This window comes from Canis lupus, chromosome 20, assembly GCF_011100685.1.
Source record: "Canis lupus familiaris isolate Mischka breed German Shepherd chromosome 20, alternate assembly UU_Cfam_GSD_1.0, whole genome shotgun sequence".
Lineage (NCBI taxonomy): Eukaryota > Metazoa > Chordata > Mammalia > Carnivora > Canidae > Canis > Canis lupus.
Genome location: NC_049241.1, coordinates 44,813,107 through 44,826,225, shown reverse-complemented (window position 1 = coordinate 44,826,225; position 13,119 = coordinate 44,813,107). Strand labels below are relative to the sequence as shown.

At 54.6% G+C, this 13,119-nt stretch overlaps 1 protein-coding gene across 1 annotated transcript in view; it reads left to right on the top strand.

Annotated features, from left to right (window-relative positions):
• Window positions 1-12,930, top strand: part of KLHL26 (kelch like family member 26) — a 28,252-nt gene extending 15,322 nt beyond the window's left edge. Inside the window, 3 exon segments of the mRNA XM_038566799.1 lie at window positions 7,674-7,856; window positions 10,065-10,512; window positions 10,514-12,930. Coding sequence (XP_038422727.1) covers window positions 7,674-7,856; window positions 10,065-10,512; window positions 10,514-11,647 — 1,765 coding nt within the window. The 3' untranslated portion in view covers window positions 11,648-12,930.
• Window positions 12,931-13,119: the final 189 nt, after the last annotated feature.

The following is a 13,119-nucleotide window of genomic DNA, read 5'->3' as shown; positions in this document are numbered from 1 at the left end:
TGCACTTTCACCCACGGAGCTGCATGCTTTGGAGCCAGCACGATGGCCTTGGCAGTCAGCAGGTTGTGGTACAGCAAGAAGTAGAAACCAGTGCCGGAGCGCCTTGCAACTGTAGGGGCTGTGCTGGGCCTCAGTTTCCCTGTCTTGGAGGGGGATTCATAAGGTTACATGTGAAGAACCACGCCTGGCATGTGCTCAGTCAGTAGGCCTGCCTTGTTAAGAGTCAGAGGTGGATGGGAAGGAGAAGGCAGAGAAGTTTCCAGTATGACTGGAGGACAGGGGGTAGGGAGAGGGTGTTGTGTGAAATAGGGCAGAGAGGTGGACCAGCTGGCTGCCAGAGCTTCTCCATCCCCCACCCTGCCTCTGAGTTCTGTCTCCCTCTCTGGGTCTCTATCCCCTTTTCTCTGGGTCTCTGTCCACATTCCCCCTCCCCCAGTTTCCCTCCCCACTTCATTCTGGGTCTCTGTCCCCTCTCTGGCTCTCTTTCCCCTCTCTCTCCCCAGCGAAGTGCAGCATCTTTCCTGCTGATGCAGCCTGGACCCTCGGGTGGAGTGGCCTGGAGCTCCCTGGTACGACATCGGCCGGGGTGTGAGCCAACCAGCTGTGCTGCACTGCTGCGCTCCATCGAGCCACATGGACAATAAAACCAAAATTGGCTTTGAAAGTGGAAGTGCTCTCTGTTTTGAGGGGAAGTGAGGGAATTTGCATGTCAGAACAGTATGTTAAAGGGGCAATACCGTCAGACTCTGTTCTGGCCCGAGCTTTGGGCTCCATGTGGGGGTGGGAAAGGATTTTACAAAACCCCAAAGAAATGTTTCCATGAAATTCTTTCTTGTTCTTGCCTTTCCTTTCCTTTTTTTTTTTTGTTTCTTTTTTTTTTTTTTTTTCCAACATTCCAATGAAAAGAACTGTTCCGGGGCTTCAGATCTCTCCTGTAGGGTTGGGAAACCAACCATGGAGACCAGGGCCAGCAGCCAGATGAGGGCAGGAGTTGAGAACACCCACCCCACCAGGTGTCACTTCCAGGGCAGCCACCACCTCCACTGAGGGGCCCTGTCACTGGGGCATGGGGACTGCAGTTGGTGTGGTCTTGTACTTCCTGTGGCCTCCCCGACTTGGCCATCTTATCTTGGGCTGGGTCCCTCTACAGCAGACCCTCAAACAATGATTCTAGCCAGTGGCGTATTCTGGGGATGACCCCACGAAGGACTGGTGTATGTGGGGAAGGAGCCCACACAGGGGGTGCCCACAAGGAGCTGGAGACAATGTGGGCAAAAGGCTTGGCTGGCTGATGACCCCCAGGGAAAGTGGATGTCTTGCCACAGATGATCTGCCTGGTTTTTTTTTTTTACCCTACCTAGTCCTACTTTACGTTAGCCCTAGTACAGGGGAAACTCCAAGGGATGCAGTGGCTGTGTCCCCATGTCCAGCATGGGCTTGGGCCTGGCTAGGACTGTCCAATGACAGTGGTAGGGGATGCAGTGTGGGAGTAGGGGGTCAGGACAGCCCTGAGCAGGCCAGGCCTGAGGGGGCATGTGTAGCCCCTCAGAGGCCAGATCCAGGCCAAGGGTGCAGCTGGGGCGGCAGTAAGCGGCCTCTAGAGACGTCCTGACCCGGCTGCTGACGCATTGGCTCCGATGACTCAGTGCGGGTGACCGTGGCTCGGGTGGCCGTCTGGAGACTCGGACAGGCTCAGGGCTGCCGCCGCCGCCTTCCTGGGGGCCCGTGGCCCCGCCGCGCCGGCCGCCCCCTGTCTGGGTTGGCCTGAGTAATGGGTCCTTCCCTTAGTCATCGGTCCCAGGCCTCAGCCCTCCCTCCTCCTCCTGCCCACCTCCACCCAGCCAAGCCTGTCGGTCCTGGGGACTCCAGCCTCTGCTGGCTTCCTTTCTCCTTCCCTGAGCTCCCCAGAGGCTGTGAGGTGTGTGTGTGTGTGTGTGTGTGTGTGTATGTGTGTGTGTGTAGGGGTATTAATAGGGGCTTCAGGGACAGCTGTGCCATCTGTGAGATGAGAGGGGAAAAAACAGCCTCATAGGGTACCAAGAGCCTTTCCAGGGGCATGAGGAGAAGGCTTTGGGGAGGATGAGGTGTGTACAGAAAGGGGCTGTTTCCTCCCCACTCAGTGGATCTCAGGCCCCATATACCCTGTAAGTAGCTGTTCAGTGGGCTTGATCAGGGGCTCTGGGTTAGGGGTGTCCTAATTCCTGTATGGGAGCACACTCCTGCTTGGAGTGCACATGGCCTCTGTGCTCAGTTGAAGCCAGCCTTTTGTCAGAAGATACAATAATTCTTTATACCCCTTTGGAAGGTGTTTAGCTGATTTCTCATCTTTGGCCCCCAGAAATGATATTTGGTGAATATCTTCCTGCATCCATTGTCTTGTACATGTAAGTATAGCTCAGATAAATCCCAGAAGCAGACTTGCTGGATCAAGGGTGTGAGACTTTAGAATTTTGCCAGGTCTGTTGAACTGCCTTCCTGAAGATTGTTCCACTTCATACTCCCCCTGGGAATGGATATGAATGTCTATTGCCAGCTATCCAATGCTTCTGTTCACATGAGGGGTGAAGCCAGTCCCTTGCTGAGTGTACTTCTTTTATTGTGAGCCATGCTGACTCTTGGGTCTCTCTAGCCTGGTGTGCTTCCTTTCCTATGAACCATCAGCCCACATCCTTTGTGCATCCTTCTGTGAGATTGCTGGCTTTGTATTGACTTGTTGGTGCTCTTTATATATGGAGGACCATAGATATATGTCCAGGGACTAATGAGCTCTAGGATGAAGTTGCCCCAGGTATGAAATCTTTCTTTTGGTGGAAGCATGCATGTGCATGCCAATCCCTGGAGCTTAGAGGAAGCACATGAAGTCCTCTTGACCTGCTTCATAATCAACCAGAAATTTCTAAGAAAAAAATGAAGCCAGCCAAAAGCAAAATGGCAAAGATAGGGGAAGGGGCACACATGTACAAAATGGGGCACACATGTACAAAATCTTTGAGACAAGGTGTCTACAGAGAGGCACCTGCCATGTGCCAGTGCTTTGTGAGTGGTTCTAAGCTTCAAGTTTCTAAGCACTTGGCACCATTCAGGGGCATGTGGGTGGCTTGTATGGGTGGTGGCAGGATGTGCCTCCTCACTGGACCTTGCCACATCCTCAGCCCAAAGGGTAGCTGAAGGAAGTAGCTGTAGCCTCTCATTTATTGGAAGGTGATGGGGATGAGGGGAGCCTCATGACAGCCCTATGACAGCCATGTTTCTGCCTGCCCTATTTGATAGCCAAGAAAGTGAAGACCCCAAGGATCAGGGTATGTGCTTAAGCCATAGAGCTGGTGGATGGCAGAGCAGGGGTCAGAATCCTGCCCTCTACCTTTCACACCAGTAGCCAGATGGAGCCTGGTGAGGTAAGGGCCATGGTGCCGCCCTGGCAGGCTTCCTGGAGGAGTGTATCTTACTCACTGAGCTGCGTCTCCCCACCTTTGGGTCCTGGACCAACCTTGAAACACTCTGCTTAGGGCCAGGCTCTGGATTTATGTGACTCTAAGGGATCCTGGTAATGAAGGTAGCATGTTGATGCCGTATGTGATGCTGTATGTGTGTCGCCTTCTTATACCCCACAGTATCTGCAATGCTGAGTGGGGTCTGGAGAGTGGCACTGCCATCCCCAGCGCTGCCCACACTTGCTGACTCTGAGTCTGGGTCTTGATATCATCATTGGTTATTCACACACACATGAAGTTTGAGATAGATGCACCTCCTCTCCTCCCGGTCCCTGAGAGAGAGGCCCTGAGGGCTCACACCAGCTGTCCCTGGCCTCCAGGGCAGTGTGCTCTGCAGAGAAGTAGAGTGCTTGGCCCCAGGCAGGAGAGGCCTGTGGTGTGGGGGAAGGTGGCTCCCTGTGTTGTCTGGGTGTAGATAGGGCCCCAGGCAGGGCTGCGGGGAGAGGGTGGGTTTCTCAGGGCAGGCCTTTTGTGGAAGCCAGGCCTTTGAGACCAGCACCCAGGATGTAGCCAATCCCTCTGCTCCAAGGGAGAGGCTGTGGGGGTGGCAAGGCTGGGGACACTCCAGCTTTCTGGCCTCTGCACATTTCTGCACCAGGCTCTTATCTCCTCCCCAGCTGTGGGACACGCAGAGCTGCAATGCGAAGCTGAGTCTGGATGATTCAACCACTCTGGGACTCCATTCCCCAGACTGTGCACCCAGTGAAGGCAAGGCCTCTCCATCTTGTTCACTCTGTGTGTTCCTACCTATGGGAAAGGGGCCAGGGGCTGACAATGCCAGTGACGTGAGAGGAGGGTAGGGAGAAGGGGGCTCCGACCTGAGTACCACAAGGAGCCTTAGAGGCTCATCTGGCATGTGGCCTTATCTTAAGAGGTCTGGAGGCCTGTTAGGAGGTGTTGGTGAGAGGACACAGTGGGACCCTGTCTGGAGATGTCCCGGTGGGGGCTGTACACTGGTGGGCAGCGCTTACCAGAGGATGGGCACACTGTGAAGCCCAAGAGTCCATGAACCAATGATATTCTCTTTGTGGTCTGCAGAACTCGGGTCCATTGTGGGAAGCTGGAAGAGCAGAGGCTTGAACTCCCAGCAGTGGCCTGGTGAGCCACGATGGGCTGGATGTAACAATGTAGGAGGGGAAAGGGGGTTTGTGAGGTGGGTATCCCCTCCACCTGTCAGGGAGAGGCAACCAGACCAAACTAGAGACTTGGAGTCTTTCTGAGCCTCTTTCCTTCCCTCCCTCAGTGGTCTTTAGGGAGGCTGCATGCCAAACTTCCTTGGCAAACCCAGGGTCTGACCACTGGCACCACCAGCATCCCAGCATTACCAGCCCAGATGAGCATGGTGCTGAGTTCTGAAGCATGTGTTGCAGCCTCCCAGGGATGGGAAGCTTTTTGCTAAGGGTAGACCATGTCCCCCCTGCTGTGTCCCGTATCCCCCCTCACTGCCCTGTGTCCCCCTCACTGTCCTGTGTCCCCTATGGCATGTCACATGTTTCCCCCCCCCACCCCAACACACACACCAGATCCCAGACCTTTAGGACCCTGAATACCTTACAGGCCTGTGGTCATCACCTCAGGGCCCTACAGCCCCTCTGCCCCTTGGTTGGTTGCCCCCCTTTCCTGAGGCTCTCTTGGTAGGGCTACTGAAGCTGGGGGCCTGTGCCAGGTCAGGGACCTCCATTTGGCAGCAGCTGTATTGATTGAGTGCTGACAGTATGCCCTGTGCTTGGCATCAGCTCTTTTATCCCCAGTATTGTTTTGATTGCTGCTGGACAGTGGGGGCTGAGGAGCCTTCTTTCTTCTGCTTTCTTAGAAAGACCAGTACCCACATTCCTGGCCTTCATTTGTGGGCAGGCTTCAGTCCCAGAAATGGGAAAGTAAGTTCCAGAGAGCTGGAGGCTGTGGGGAGAGAGCAGAGGCCTTGGCCTGGGGTGGGTGAGGCATGGGGTGCGAGAGTCCTGGTGGGGGTTCTTGACCCCACAGGGGCCTGATCTTAGCAGTGATGGCATTGTTCCCTCCTGTTGTGTTCAGGGTGGTGGTGAAGTGAACCACACCACTCATTCTTTAATATTTTAAACAAATTTTCCAAGATGAAACAGCAGAGGGGCCAGTGGTGCTAGAGGGGAGGGAATGTAGGATGTGAGCAGGGCCAGGGGGAATGAACCACAGAAATCCTCATATACTATGAGGGTGCTGGTTGCCACAGCAGGGTTTTATGCAGGACCTAAGAAAGCTCAGATATCCTTTTGTTTAGTTTAATTTATTTTAATTTGATGTGAAATTCACATAACATAAAATCTACCATTTTAGAGTGAACAATTCAGTGGCATTTAGTGCATTTACAGTGTTGTGCAAACATTTCCTCTATCTAGTTCCGGAACATTTCCCTCACCCTAAAATGAGACCCTGTGCCCATGAGCTGTCATGCCCCACCCTCTCCCCCAGCCTGGCAACCACGGATCTGCCTTCTGTCTCCATGGGTTTGCTTGTTCGAGACGTTACATATAAAAGGAACCATACAATTTATGACCTTGCATGACTGGCTTCTTTCACTCAGTGTGATGTTTTTGAGGTTCATTCACGTTGTAGCATGAATCAGCTTCATTCCTTTTTATGACTGAGTACTATTCCATTGTGTGGATGACCACACTGTGTTTACCCATTTATCCTCTGGTGGACATTTGGGTTATTTCCAACTCTTTTTTTTTTTTTTTTAACTTTATTGTTTGTCCCAAGATGAACTTTGCCTCCTGAACCCTTATTTTGAGGTGCAGCAATCTCTGTTTAAGTTGTCTCTATCCCCTCATTGAACTACCCCCATAGGCAAACTCATCCTCTTAGGGTGGATACTGTTGGCTTTATGGCTTCCCCACAATTTGCTGTGCTGTACTTCTTGCCTGCTTCATTGGTTGTGATAGACAGGGAGATCCCACCCACCCTGGCACATTCTGGGCCTGGGTTCAAATCTTGTTGTGTTGCCTTATAGCTCTGGGACTATGGACAAGCCACTCACTGTGACTCTATCCCTGGAAAGTAGGACCAGTGGGCCTTTCCTCTGGGCTGGGCAGTCACCAAGTATAGTCCAGAGCCAAATTCTTTGGAAAATGACTTTATAGTCATGTGGCTGCTCTCCCCTGGGGTGTTGGGCACGGAGCTCACAGGGCAGGTGTCAGAGGAGCTGGACCTCCAAGAAGGCTGGCCTCTCCTGGGTGTGACACCCCTGACCCTGGGGACCAGAGCTGCCTTAGAAGCTGTAGGTCCCTCTTCCATACCTGCGCTGGGGCTCTGTGCCAGCACCCTAATCCCTACCCCCACCCTCTGCAGGGGAGAGAAGAGGTTTGCCCTCTGGGACAGCTTGCTAGGGCATGGGAGACAATGATGTAACATGGAGAGTCCTGCACTACAAAGTGAGCACTCAGGAGACACATTTAGAATGAAAAAAAAAAAAAAAGAAAGTTTAAGGGGAGGGGTGGAAGGAACCCAAATGTCCACAGATGGGTGAAGGGATCAAGAAATTGAGGTCTGTCCATACAATGGAATATCACTCATACATGAAAAGGAATAAAGCATTGATTCATGCTACAACATAGATGAACCTCAAAAACATGCTGAGCGAGAGAAGCCTGACACAAAAGGCCATGTAGTGTGTGATTCCATTTACACGAAGTGTCCAGAAGAGCCAAATCCAGAGACAGAAAACAGAGTAGTGGCTGCCAAGAGGGGATGAGAAGTGACTGCTGATAGGGATAGGGTCTCATTTTGGGGCGATTAAGATGTTCTGAAACTAGCTGGAGGTGATGGTTGCACGGCGTTTTGTATGTACTAAATGTCACTGAATTGTTCACTTTAAAATGGTGACTTCAATGTTATGTGAATCGTATCTCAGTTAAAAAACAAAATGGGCATTAGAACCTCCTCAGGTCCTAGGAGAAACCCTGCCCCTTTCACAGGTGGCAGATGGAAGCTGGAGAGTCAATGTCCTTTGCCAAGAGCCAGTTGGTGGGTAGGTGGCAGATGCTATTGGGACCCAGGTTTTGTTTTTGCTTCTCCAGGACTAGTTCTGGCGATTATGCATGCGCCTGGGGCAGCTTCAGAACCCAGCCGAGCCAGCCCAGTGTCACTGGGCAGAGACTAGACAGACCTAAGGGTCTGAGCTCAGCCCCCACCTCTGCTCTCCTGCAGCATGGCTGACAAAAATGGAGCTCTCAAGTGCACCTTCTCAGCGCCCAGCCATAGCACCAGCCTCCTGCAGGGCCTGGCTGCCCTCCGTGCCCAGGGCCAGCTCCTGGACGTTGTACTCACCATCAACAGAGAGACCTTCCATGCACATAAAGTGGTCCTGGCCGCCTGCAGCGACTACTTCAGGTGAGCACAGGTCTCGGGGGACAGGCCAGAGAGTATCCACCCAACTAAAAGGAAGTGATCTCTGTGTCAGCCAGCTTGCCAGCCAGCCAGCCAGGATGGCTCTGAGGGAAAGTAGGTGATATTGGCCACACATTTGGTAAACTTCGAACTTTTTCTAGGTTTATAACTTTCTCAAACTTTTAGGGGATGTTGTGCAGGCAAGCAGAACATGCCTGGGGGATAGAGGTGGCCTGGGCACCCAGTTAGCAGTTTCTGCCCTGGGAGAGTGCCAGGGCTTGGCCTTGTTTTCATTCTGTCTTTATTTGACACCTGTGTGTACCAGGCACTGTGCTTGACTTTGGGGGTCCAGCAGAGACAAATCTCTGCCTTCCTAGGTTCCTGTACTCAGGCTGAGGAATAGGACTGACATCTAGATGGGGGGGTCTCCAAGTGTGCCAGGCTGTGTTGTAGTCCCCTCACGATAGGTGAGGCCTTCCTGGGTGTACTGGTCAGTCTGCCGTGAGAGCCCTTTGCTAAAATCTTCCCTGTGTTGGGTTGTGTGGGGGAAGTGAGGGCCCCTTGGAGCAGGGCTAGGGCCATTCTCACCAGTTGGGGGCTGTCACGGGCTAAGGACAGTATCCCTCATTTCCTCAGTGACCAGCTGGCCAATTCTTCCTGCCAGGCTGTGACTCTGCCACAGAAAGCTGGGGTGCTGTCCTAGGGTGGTTCTCTGGCCCCACGTTGCCAGTGGTAGCTGAAGTGCACGTATAGACTGTCTCATAGAGCCCCAGCCTAGGTGCGTTCTGAAGGCTGCATGGTCCTTGAAGCTAGAGTGGCAAGGCTGGGATGGCTTGTCCGGTGCGCCCCTCAGCTGCCCGCCCCCCAGGCTCAACAAGGCTGTTCTGGGGAGCCAGAGCAGCCAAGCCATCTGGGGCGCCGTTTCTATTTTTATTCTGGATTTGGGGACGGGTGGGCCGGCCCAGCCAGAAATGCCCTTTAAAGGCTCCTCTGCGCTGGCATTGCAGCCGGCGAGGCCTTAAAAGGCAAAGCTCCCTCCCGTCGCTGTGGCTGCCTCTGCCTTCGATGGGCTGATGGGACTCATGGGGACAAGAAGGGGCAGGGTCTGGGGGGCTCCCCGAGCTCTGCTCCTAGAAGGCTCCATGGGGGTGCTGCTCAGAGTGTTGGAGAGTTGTTAGTTGGTGGCCCCGCAGGAGCACCAAGCACAGCTGTCCCCACTCCGGGACCCGAGCCCAGACCACCTGACTGTCTGACTGGCGGACAGGTATCTGTTGGATGAATGAATGGATGAGGGAAGTTCCTTCTCCTTGGTCAGCTGTCACAATGTGCACTTGCCCCATGAGAGGAACCTCTTATGAACTCCCAGAGGGTGCTTGGGTTCTTGCCCCTCTTCCTGATGGGGGCTTCCCAAAGGCCATGGAGTATTGTGACCCACGTCCAATTTCTTTCACTGGTGCTCACATGAGCGCTACTTCCCAGAGCAGGACAGAAAGGCTGACAGCTGGTGTCACTCAAGGGGCGGGGGGAGGGGGCTGTCTCACAGTAGTCTAGGGCTTCTGTGGGCCATTCTTGGGGGGCTTTCCTGACTGTCTGGGCCTTTCTCTGGAGATGATGGTGACTTTGGCAGGGCCTCCTAGTGGATGCTCTGACCTGGGGACCCTTACTCCCTCCCCACCCCTGTGTGTGACAGGACTGAGACTCAACCTGGGGAAGGTGGAGCCATCTGCCCATGTGTGCCAGCTGGTGAAGGGCTGGGCACTGAGAACCATGGTGCACGGTATTCTTGGGGTGCCTGCTGTGTGTGTGGTCTTACAGGGCTGGGTGCCACAGTGGGGCTGGCACCTGTCTCATGGCCAAAACCAAGGTTTGGCCTTTTCCTGCCCACCTGTGTATCTGCCCCCACCATGAGCAGCATCCCCACCCCATCCCCTCCCACTGAGCCAACTGGGTCCCAGCACTCTACACCTCTAGGTAGGCTGGGCGTGGTCCCACATGGAGGGACAGAGTGGCGAGTTGCTGTTTGTAGGAAGACACATGACTTGGATGGATTAAAAATCTTTCTTTTCTTTTTTGCATGTCTTTAATGAGCATCTGGCCTCTTTCCCCTGGTTGGCTGTGCCCTGCTATGGCATCTAGGGGCCAGGCTATTCCTGGGTGGCCTTGAGGCCCCTTGGCAACCCTGAGCCCACATGTTGTGTTTCCAAACTTCAGGGCCATGTTCACGGGTGGCATGAGGGAGGCGAGCCAGGATGTCATCGAGCTGAAGGGTGTGTCAGCCCGTGGCCTGAGGCACATCATCGACTTTGCCTATAGTGCCGAGGTGACGCTGGACCTGGACTGTGTGCAGGATGTGCTGGGTGCGGCTGTGTTCCTGCAGATGCTTCCTGTGGTGGAGCTGTGCGAGGAGTTCCTTAAGGCCGCCATGAGCGTAGAGACCTGCCTGAACATCGGCCACATGGCCACCACCTTTAGCCTGGCCTCGCTCAAGGAGTCCGTGGATGCCTTCACCTTTGAACACTTCCTGCAGATCGCAGAAGAGGAGGACTTCCTGCACCTGCCGCTGGAGCGCCTCGTCTTTTTCCTGCAGAGCAATCGGCTGCAGAGCTGTGCCGAGATCGATCTGTTCCGGGCCGCAGTCCGCTGGCTGCAGCACGACCCAGTCCCGGCGGCCACGGGCCAGCCACGTGCTCTGCCACATCCGCTTCCCGCTCATGCGGTCGTCAGACTTGGTGGACAGCGTGCAGACGCTGGACATCATGGTGGAGGACGTGCTGTGCCGCCAGTACCTGCTGGAGGCCTTCAACTACCAGGTGCTGCCCTTCCGGCAGCACGAGATGCAATCCCCACGCACAGTCGTGCGCTCGGATGTGCCCTCCCTGGTCGCCTTTGGTGGCACGCCCTATACTGACAGCGACCGCTCTGTCAGTAGTAAGGTGTACCAGCTGCCTGAGCCGGGTGCCCGCCACTTCCGGGAGCTCACAGAGATGGAGGTGGGCTGCAGCCACACGTGCGTGGCTGTGCTAGACAACTTTGTGTACGTGGCCGGGGGCCAGCACCTGCAGTACCGCAGTGGTGAGGGTGCTGTGGACGCCTGCTACCGCTATGACCCCCACCTGAACCGCTGGCTGCGCCTGCAGGCCATGCAGGAGAGCCGTATCCAGTTCCAGTTGAACGTGCTGTGTGGCATGGTGTATGCCACGGGTGGCCGCAACCGGGCTGGCAGCCTGGCCTCAGTCGAGAGGTACTGCCCACGGCGCAATGAGTGGGGCTACGCCTGCTCTCTGAAGCGCCGCACCTGGGGCCACGCGGGTGCCTCAGAGGGGGGCCGCCTCTACATTTCAGGCGGCTATGGCATCTCTGTGGAAGACAAGAAGGCGCTGCACTGCTACGACCCTGCCGCTGACCAGTGGGAGTTTAAGGCACCCATGAGCGAGCCCCGTGTACTTCACGCCATGGTGGGTGCTGGCGGCCGCATCTATGCCCTGGGTGGCCGTATGGACCACGTCGACCGCTGCTTTGACGTGCTGGCGGTGGAGTACTATGTGCCCGAAACAGACCAGTGGACCAGTGTGAGCCCCATGCGGGCTGGCCAGTCAGAGGCCGGCTGCTGCCTACTGGACAGGAAGATCTACATCGTGGGGGGCTACAACTGGCGCCTCAACAACGTGACGGGCATTGTGCAAGTATACAACACAGAGACGGACGAGTGGGAGCGTGACCTGCACTTCCCAGAGTCCTTTGCAGGCATTGCCTGTGCCCCTGTCCTGCTGCCCCGGTCGGGGACCAGGAGGTAGCTCCTGGGACCCCTGGGGCCTGGCCCGGCCTCATGCTATCTCTGTGAGGGCTGTGTTGAGTGCACACTGGGGCCACAAACCACAGAACACCCCCTGTCCCGGTCCATGGGCTGACATCTTGGGGCCCATTGTGTTGATAAGGCCCCCTCCTGGGGTTTCTCCTTCCTTCCTAGAGCAGATCCTGGCTTTGTGCCCTCTGAGGAAGCCTGCCAGTGGTGAGGCTGACATGTCATGGCAGCAGATTCACATCTAAGGAAAGGAGGTTTCCTCACCTGTCCCACATCCCCGCTCATGGAGGGAATCGGGGTCTCCTTTGAGGTGTTGTGTGGCTTTGTCCCACTTCTTTCCTCCTCTAGCTCGGCAGTTTCAGACATTTGGATGTGAACTCATGAACATTGATCCCCAAATCCATGGTTTGCACCCTGCCCCCTTCCCAAGTTTCTCATGTCATATATTTTTTACAATAAACACCACCCCAAACTCTGTAACACATGGACCTCTAGGAGCCCATGAGTTGGCAGGGAAAAACCCAGCTCAGAGTTGACCTTGAGGGTGGGCATGTTTCTGTCTCAAGTAAGCCTGGGCTGCTTGGGTGGGAGGGTGGGCTTGGAGGAGAGTCTTGCACTTGTTTTCACGCCTGTCCTGGGTCCTGTACCTGTGGTGTGTTCGGTTGTTCACTTCCAGAAGCCAGCTCTCAGAGATGGTCCTTAAAGTTGGCCTTCCTTCCACCTGGCGCTGGGCGTCTCCTGGGGCCTTGATGAGGAGCGAGCCGAGATGCCCCCGTTCTCGTCCTCACCCCCTGGTTCAAGGGGCACACCTGCTTTAGAACTCACAGTGTGTCTGCTTTCCACAAGTCTAATAATTTCTTTTTCTCTCCCTTTTTCCAGCCATCTACTCCTGCCTTGTCCCGTGTTCAGGTTGTCATGCCACCAGGCCTGTGCCCAGTCAGCAAGGCAAGCTGGGTGGGTGGTGTGTCCTCTTCCTTTCAAGGGCTTTGTGGCATCTCTGGCCACATTTGTTTTGGTGTCAAACCTCTAAAGCTGGTTTTTGGTTTTTTTGGTTTTATTTTGGTTCTGTTTTGCTTTTTTTTAAGACACCGGCATTGCTGTCTTATAAATGGGATTTGTACCCTTGGGGCAACTTAAAGTGTCTCTTCTGCTGCTAATGGACGATTGATGTCGTGTCTCTGTGACCCACTCACCGTGTAAAGAATTAACCTCATATCTTAGCAGATGTCATCTCCTAATGTTTTCCTTCATTTAATAAAAATGTTACGGTGAAAAGATGGAGCAGGCCCAGTACTGAGCTTGTGGGGCCTGATGGGTCACAGATTCTTCATGTCCTCGGTGTAGTTAGGGGCTCCTCTCCCCTCTTTGCCCTTTTCCAGTATTGCAGAGGAGCTGGAAGGAGGGCTGGCCTCTGGCTCAGGGGTAGGGGCAGTAGGAATTGTGGCCAGAACTTCTACTGAGTGC